Genomic DNA, 9,436 nt, shown 5'->3' on the forward strand with positions numbered 1-9,436 from the left:
CACTTATAAGATGGTCCCACAGAGCCATTGATTAGCGAAATCAATAGTCTAACTTCAATCGAGGTAACTTTATAATCAGCTTTCTCGCTTGCTGGCATTTTTGCTAACCTTTATTTCTTTTTTATGCGTTGGTTAAGGCTCGAATCCTGGCGTGATGGATCATACTGCCTCGTCGACTCCCATGAGTCGCGGCCAGCGAATTGACTCCATACCATTGCTTCCGGCACAGAAGGGACTAGAGATAGGACCTATCCTACTTCCCGAAAAGGTATTGCTATCTCGAAACCCTGTGCTCCATTTATAATGTGACTAATATGCTATATAGCCCGTAGTTGTTAAGAATGTAACGGCGATATAAAATTTTACGTCGTTAATATTAATAGTGGCCGGGAGAGCCTTATTGGATATAATATATCTCTTGACCTATGCTGATAATTTGGCTATCCCTTTTTTTAAGAAATAGGGTTTTATAAAGGAGATTGCGTTAGATGACTTAATTTGGAGGAGGTATATAAAAGACTATGAGGGCGGAACTCTTATACGGTGCTCTATGCTCCTAAGGATTCGCTACCTAGAGGTAGGCTATATGCTTCTTAAGTAGAAGAAATATATCTATGCTAAACTATGGGCTTTTAGTAAGAGCTATGTAGTATATTAACCTCCGAAATAGTGGGAGAATAGCCTCGCTTATATTAACCCCCTATCTATTAATATAATCTAGGCGTTAGGCTGGTCCCCTGAGATAGATAAGATGACTAGGCAACCCCACCACGGTCTAAACTATAAGTAGCTATTATATCTCTTAAATAACCTCTAGAACTATTAGTAATTGTGGCTATTCCGGTAGCCTATTAGGGAGGATAATGTTGCTGACTATGATGAAGTCATTAAGGCACTAATAGACCTTAATACTATGGAGGCCAGGCTAGAAGCGGAGCAATATATAACACCTAAGGATTTTGTTTAATATACCTAGCTCATTGTCGATAACTGCCGGCAACTGCCGGTAATTCAATGCCCAAAAATCGCCGTATGTGAAGTATGCTAATAAGTTAGAGAAGTATATATAGCGATAGATACGCATAATCTCGGAATAGTTCTATTTAGACTAATATGATAGCTTAACTTAGTTAAATTGAGGTACTATAGATATTGGTTTTCGTCTATGAGTCTATCGGCATAGACTGCACAGTATGCGACCCATGCCTCTATGTTCTGCTAATGTAGCGGCTTTAAGTATGGCTATGTAAGAGCCGGGGAGGATATTTATAACTGGGAAAAGATTCTCTGCGAATTGGTTATAGATTGGATAATACTTCTAAGAAGATTATCTCTATTCTAATCTTAGTAATATAGATCTAATAAGTGCCTTTGATAAATTATTGTAATTTTCTAAAAGCTCCTAGAACTCCTTATTCTCTTATAAATGCTTAATAATATACGTGGCATAATGGACTAGAAGCTATCTTAATTTCTCTAGAATTAGCTCCTTGAAACTAAATCGTAATAGTGCTAAGATCTTACTAATGCTATCTTTATTTATCTCTAGGTTTATTAAGGCTTTGTAAAGCTTCTAAAAGGAAATGTTTATTATTTGGATGATTCTATAGCGGTCTCCGAGTATATAGACTCGAGTATTGAGTTAGGGGAAAAGCGTGCTAAGCCATTTTGGGCTGCAGAGCAATTTCTTGTACGTAGAAAAGGAGGCAGAGGCCACAGAGCCTCACCTTCATCATTACTTTCGCTAGCTTCGAGCAGAGGACTTTTAGGCTCCTTTGAGGGTCATATCTTTATTGCTATTAATTAATTAATTACTCTTACTATTTTATATTGAATTTGCCTCACGAGAAAGTGCGTGAGATCTCTCTTTTAAAAAGACCTTAAAGAAAAGCTATATGGCAAATCCCTCCTTTGGCTGTATGGTTTGGTGTATTCTGTTTATCTAACAAAATATATCAAGTAATAATAATATTTAAATATAACCTATATAATAAAATAAGGTAATTTATTCCTTATAAAGATCCTAGAGTAGAATAAATAATATCTAAATAATAAAAAAATAAATAAGTAATAAATACTAAAGGAATTATAATATAACTTTATATATAAAATATATAATTATTAATTATATAAATACTAAGGAATTAATAAAACCTTAGAATAAATTAAGATAATATATATTTTTCTTAATATAAAGAAAAATATTTTAATAATTATTAATTAATATAAGTTTTATATAAAAACTAAGGTATAATATTATAAGCTATATAGTAAATTATAACCCTTATCGGTACCTTAGCTATTATAAGAAGCTATTATAATAGATTTTATTATAAAATTACCCCTATTAAAAGAATTAACTATTAAAAACTTCTATAATAATATTCTTATTATTATAAATAGATTTATAAAATTTTCTTATTTTATACCTTATAGAGAATTAATAATAATAAAAGAATTTACTTACTTTTTTTACTTCTATATCGCTAAGATATATAATATATTACTAGAGATTATTATAAATCGAGGATTATTATTTACTTTAAAATTCTAATAAAGCCTTATAGGATACTTAAGAATTAACTATAAGCTCTTTATTATATATTATAAAGAAATAAAGAAATAAATAAAATATATAAATTAAATACTAAAATAATACCTTTAATATTATATTAATTATAAATAAACTAATTAAATTAAAAAGCTATTAGCTACCTAGCTAGCCTATAATATAGTAATTAATAAAAGCATAAAGATTATATTAGCTTATATTAACTTTAGATTTACCCTAGATATCTATTAATAATCCTAAGATATTATTATTAACTTAAAAGCTATTTTTATTAATAATTAATTAAAGAACTTATATAAAGAAATATAAATAAAACTTAAATTTATTAAGAATAAAATAATAACCTATATTAATAAGAAAAAGATTAAAAGATTAACTTTCTTAAAGGGAAATATAATCTACCTAATAATAAAAAATATTAAAATAAAATAATAAAATAAAAAACTTAATTATAAATATATTAGACTTTATAAAGTTAAATAAAAAATCTTAAAATATAATTATAAATTAGACTTATTACCTAAGGTTAAGCTTTATTTAATCTTTTATATCTTATTATTTAAATTAATATAAAATACTATCTAAGTAAAAATAAATAATAAACCTAATATAGAAGTTAATAAACTAAAAAAATATATTATAAAAGCTATTTTTAATATAAATAAAATTAATAATATAATATATTTTATTAAATAAAAAAATTACCTTAACTTAGAAAATATATAAGAACCCTTAGAATAATTTATTAATATATAATATTTTTTAAAGAATTTCTATTAATAATATTCAATAAAAATAAAATAGACTTAAGAATAATACTCTAATTAATAACCTTATAATCTTCTAATAATTAAACCTTAAATAAAGCCTAAGCCTCTAAATTATAATAAGCCTCTTTATTGTGATACTTTACCTTATCTAGCTTATTTAAGTCCTTGTAATTATAATAAATTATCTTAATAGCCTTCTTATAAAGATATTTCTCTTAATAATAAAGCTATTATAAGCGAGATAAGGCCTCTAGAAGGTCTACCTTAGCTTTCTCTTTTTATTCTTTAAGATAATCTTTCTCTTAAGAAATATAAGTAATTAAAATATATTAGTATATACCTATTACTAAGGAAAATACTAACCTATAAGCTTATAAAGAAATACCGCTAAAATTATAATTTATATATTTTTTCTCGATATAAAAATTATAATATTATTTCCCTTTAGTTACTATATATAGATAGTAATTAATATAGAAGTATATAGAATACTAAGGTATCTTAAAACTAAATTTATTAATTAAATAAAAAAGGTTATTATAGCATATAGTAGTAAATTTAAGATACAAAGATGATTTTTTAATATAACCTAATATTATATTAATAAAGGGAATAATTATAAATCTAAGTTACTTATAGCGATACTTAGTCTCTAAAGCTAGCCTTAGGGATAAGACTAATAGAGAGGGAGCCTTATATTATAGCTATAATATAATTAAGGGCAATAATATTAGGTAAGAAACTAACCCTATTATATTAATTAATTATAGGGAAAGAAGATATATAAGTTAAATAAAGTTAATTTAATTTCTCTTAACTATATAAATTAAATATTAATAAATCCCTTAGGAAATATCCTCTCGTCATAATAGCGGGGTCTCAGTCAAAGGTTAGGCTAACCTTTAGTTTTGTTCTTCCTCGGGCATAACCTCTCTCTACGGGCTCGCCCGTAACAACCAGCAAGCTTATTTGACCGGTATGCTTATCATGCACGTTATTGTGGTAAGTTATCGTCCCCCCCCCCCTTTCAGAAGTATATTTTTTCTTTTCGAGTGAAGGGCCCCTTTTGCTGGTCAGTGCGCCCCCGTGGGAGCGGCAGCTCTCACGGGGTTGCCGAATTGGAGGCTCCCACAAGTAAACTAACTTTACCACCGTCCACTGTATGTAGCCCTCTCGGGAACGCACATGTCGTCGGACAGGATTGCAAGACCAATAGATGGTCACCATAGCATTCTTTCCCTGAGAGACAGCTTTCGTCTGCTGTAGGTGATGCACAATGTTAGCGACACCTAAGCCAGAGATGGTGACAGAGAAGTATTGACATTTGGGCTGGCCGAGGTCGTCAAGCTAGCAAGCCCACAAAAGGTCAAAGCACAACCCCAACTAATAGCCTCCCGCGGAACCCCAATCTCCTTGCTTGCGCGAAGACTACCATCGCGTACTCGCCCCACTGCTAAGGCACTATCTAAGTGCCTGCTATATCATGCAGGAGGCTGTTATGATTATATTACAACCAGAGCGTGTGAGCTCAGGCGCTAACCGTAATTGGTTTAGATCCTTGCAAAGTACGCATTGGTAGTCTTCGCGCAAGCAAGGAGATGGGGTCCTCGCAAGCATATAAATGACTCGCGATGGTGGCGTTCCGGGGCAGTCAAGGTTGCACCCGAACCCTGGCCTCCCCGCAAAGCGGCACATGGAGAGCCGTGGCGCAAGTAGACTTTGGCACGTAAATTAATTCTTCGTAATCAAATACGGAGGTTGCGTACAAAGAGACGGAGCCCCCCCCGCAGCGTCGCGTTCAGTCTTGTCGATCTGTCCATGCTCGCCTGAATTATTACTGCCATGGGCCTCCAGCACCGTCTAACACTTGGGTTAGGTGTCTTTGTCTCATTTTTTATATCAGCAGCGCTTGCACGAGACGCCGATTCACCTAGCTTGTCCGAGTATCCCGACTGTGCAGTACGGCGCACCCCCCGCTCCAAGTTCGCTCCCTGACAAGCTCCTCTAGGCGGAATGCATCGCCGACGCCCTCCAAGGAGGCTTCTGCGCCCCCAGTAACCAGACATGCCTATGTACAGACCAAGGGTTTCAGCAGAACCTCACCACTTGCGTGTCTGCGGGCTGTACCATACCCGAAGCATTGGGTGCGTATCTTTGCAAACCACTCTGTCCATCTTTGCTAATGCCAGCTATTCCTCCAGCGGCCCAGAATTCGAGTTTAGCAGCGTGCGGTGCTCCGATACGTGACCGCGCGCAACAGTTCGTCCACCTCACTAACGCCCTCGCTATAATAACGGGAGTCTTTGTTGCCGTTCGATTTGGATACAAGATGATCGTGTCGACTGTCCGCCTGGGTATAGACGACTGGCTAGTGCTGGCAAGCATGCTCTCCTTTGTCCCCACCGCTGTCATCACTGTCTATGGCACAACGCCCAATGGCCTCGGCAAAGATATTTGGACTCTCACGCCTTCTAGCATCACGGCAATAACTCGGTTTTGCTACTTCCTAGGTATCCTTTACTTCGTGCAGATAGCGTTTGTGAAACTATCCATTATTAGCTTCTACATACGCATCTTCCCTGCTCAGGAAACCCAACGCCTGCTCTGGGGTACCTTTATATTCACCTCGGTATGGGGATTTGCGTTTGTCCTTGTCGATATCTTTTCCTGCCGGCCTATCTCGTACTTCTGGCACCAGTGGGATGGACTCCACGAGGGTACATGTACCGATTCAAACGCTACTCTATGGTCACACGCGAGCTTCAGTGTCGCCCTGGACTTTTGGATCCTCGCCGTGCCTCTGTGGCAGTTGCGAAGTCTTCAGCTTCACTGGAAAAAGAAGCTCAGTGTAGCTATCATGTTCAGCGTTGGCACCCTGTAAGTCGCCTACCACATCAACCCCTACTATAGAGATGATGGCTGTTGACTCCCCCCTTAGAGTGACTATCGTGAGTATTGTTCGTTTCCAGGCGTTAGTGCACTACGGAAAGTCCATGAATAAGACATGGGAGCTATACAACGTGTCTATCTGGTCCACCATCGAGATCACCGTTGGCATCATATGCGCCTGTCTTCCCACCATCCGCGTAGTTCTCGTCAGAATCTTCCCCATTCTGTCCACCGCTTCGGCGCAACACAGCAGAGGCAATCAATACAACGAGCAGAGCAACGGCCCTCAGCACACGGGTAGCAGAGCGCGGGCCCAAACGGTTGCAACCGTCAGCGCTGATCGACCGAATTCCGAAGAGGAGCACGACGTGGAAGCCCCGGGCATTATTTTCCACAAGACTTACCGTTTGCGATACAGCGAGAGTGATGAGATCGCCCTCGTTCCTTTAAGGCCACACGAAGAGGGGAAGCAGTGATGCCTTGGGGAGAAATCAGAGTCTAGGTTGAGAGGAAGCCGTTGAATATGGTGAAGATATGTGGATAACTTAGGACACCTATCTAATAACTTGTAATACCATGACTTTTCGTAATCTACCTAATGACCCGCTGCTTTGTTGTTGATGATGACACTTCTTTTTTCTTAAGACCGCCACTTCTGTTACCACCACGCGGCACCAAGCTTGATGTCAATGTCGTGTTTTAAATCCCGTCTACTGTTACGGCATCTAACACGCATTCACTATGGTACGAGACGTGCCGCGACCCGTACCTATCCCATGAGTGCCCAAGGACCTCCAAGCAAGTACCCCAAGGGGGGTGAGACCAATCAAATCACTTAATAGAGACAGTGCATCATCCTCATCTCAACTCGGCCTTAGGAGTAAGTACTGAGATCATAAGGGCGTAGCAGCTAGACCTCCTGCATCACCCACTAATTGTTAACGGAATAACACTGGAGCGAGGTACGGCTTGGAGGTCCTTGGGCACTCATGGGATTGAGCTGGGGGAAAAAGGTGCTAAGCCGTTTTGGGCCATTAGGCAATTTCCTGTACGTAGAAAAGGGTCAGAGGCCAAGATGCCTTCAACCATCATCATCGCATTCGTCACGGTCAACGAGAAAGGAGCAGCTTTTGGGCTCTTTCTCTGACCAAATCTTCATTACTATCAATTGATTAATTGCCCTTACAATTTTATATTATGTTTGCCTCACCGAGAACTGCGTGAGATCCCTCTTTGGAAGTCCCAGAGAAGAGTCGCGAAACATACGATCTAGCTGTGGTTAGTGTGTTCTATTTCTCCAACAAACTATGAGCCTCAAATACCATATCACGGATAGCTCAAGAAAAGGAACCCGCTAGATTGATAGGGATCATGGCAACACAATAATCAATTCCGACTTACTCGGACCAGACAAGGAATAATAGTTAAACAGGTTCGTGTGCCGTTTCCAAGACGAAGAATAGATCCCTGATCCTTGCACTTATTTATCACCTGTTGGCTTGCCTATGGGGCGTTAAGTTTCACAATGATTCATTTAAAATAATAGGCCCGCTAAGAGTCTTTGCAGGAGCTTTCTCCATAAGAGGCTATGCAAAGCCAGCCGACCACAGTTACCATTTCATAACTCCCTGGCTATTCCTTGCTTCCTTAACGATTTTGCCCCATCTCTCATGTCTGCCTAATCTTTTCGATAAGATGGCATCACAAATGTCCTTGATTTATCCTGTCTTCGTACGTATGGCTTAATAACCATAGAGTAACAACTTTGCACTAGTTCCTTGCCACCCTTGTGAAGCGAGCGTATCTTACAATGCCTCGACACTCATATTCCCCTCAAACACTCACTATGATGCTTGTTAGTGGAGTTGACCACTGCCCCAATGGCATATTCTCCTAGGGCATCCCTAGTTACTCTGACATCGATTCTTAGCGTCCACAGGGGCTTGGCCAATAGAACCATCCCATTTGCCAGCTCCTGACCCCCTCGCCACCTGCGCTGAGGCCCTTTCGTGTTGAATGCTATGTCTGAGCCTGCTGTCTAACCCAAGTCTAACCTCACCAATCTCACCGAGACCGAGTTTCGCGGCCTAGCCACCGGCATAGCTAACTTCATTATCATTAGGCAACCGGAAAAGGGAGATGCGTATAATATTGGAAGAACTGAGAGTTCCCCCTTGTGATGATCGTGGGTGATTCCTAAGGGATAAACCGGTCGTGCTGGTTTATGTTGGCACTAGATTATATTATATAGCCTTAAAAGGTAATATAATATTATATCTAGTAATATACTTAAGGGTATTAAGTATAACTAAGTTATATTAATAGCTAAGGTAGCTACTATATAAGAAAATATACATAGGTATATATTATATATTAAGCTAGCTATAAAGGGACTATAGTTATCTTAGGATTATTATAATCCTTAGATTATAATAATCCTAGGATTATAGTAATCTAACTTTAATAATAATCCTTCTTTAATTAGTATTAGTGCCTAGGTATAGGGTAATTATATATATAATAGAGGTTAAGTATATATTAGGTTATAATATAATATCTCCCCTTTTAAGGCCTTACCTATAAGGCTATTTAAGTAGCTATTTTTTATTTTTTTATTTATAGGTATAATTTAAATTTATAATTATTTTAGGATATTATATTAATAAAATATCTAATTATATTTCTAAATATCTAAATTAAAAAACTAAAGAGTATTAATTCTTAGCCATGAGTATTAAATTATCGCGTGAATTTATAGATATACTATATTTATATTATTTTAAGTATTAAAAGGAGTATTTAATAATAGAGGGTTCCTTATAGTATAATAAGTATATATAGCGGGGCTATTCTTATAATAAGACGCGGGTTATAAATTCTTATAAGTCTTAGGTTCTTTTCTTCGGGGTAGCTCGTTTTATTAATATATAGGATAATATATTACTTAATTTTATAAGAGAAAAAATTAAAGGAGGATAAAGAAAAGGCTAATATTAATTTATTATAATTTTATAAGGAATTAATAGAATTATAAATAAAGATAGTATTAGCTATAAGTTACCTATTATAATTATAAAAAACTAAGAACTTAGTTAAGGAGTATTAGGCTATTAAGTTCTAGTAGGGGATCTAAGGTCTTAAGGGTAAAGATTATCTAATAGAGGAGCTAAGTTATCGCGAAGAATCTATCTATAAGGAGCTATAA

At 36.5% G+C, this 9,436-nt stretch overlaps 1 protein-coding gene across 1 annotated transcript; it reads left to right on the plus strand.

Annotated features, from left to right (window-relative positions):
• Positions 1–5,184: 5,184 nt before the first annotated feature.
• NECHADRAFT_56726 (uncharacterized protein) lies at positions 5,185–6,707 on the plus strand (the record flags this gene model as incomplete). The annotated part of the gene is made up of 4 exons (XM_003039064.1): positions 5,185–5,301; positions 5,351–5,486; positions 5,544–6,219; positions 6,281–6,707. The coding sequence occupies 4 exons, from the start codon at positions 5,185–5,187 to the stop codon at positions 6,705–6,707; spliced, it is 1,356 nt and encodes a 451-aa protein (XP_003039110.1).
• Positions 6,708–9,436: the final 2,729 nt, after the last annotated feature.

The sequence above is a fragment of the Fusarium vanettenii genome (genome assembly GCF_000151355.1).
Source record: "Fusarium vanettenii 77-13-4 unplaced genomic scaffold NECHAsca_190_unmapped, whole genome shotgun sequence".
Taxonomy (NCBI): Eukaryota; Fungi; Ascomycota; class Sordariomycetes; order Hypocreales; family Nectriaceae; genus Fusarium; species Fusarium vanettenii.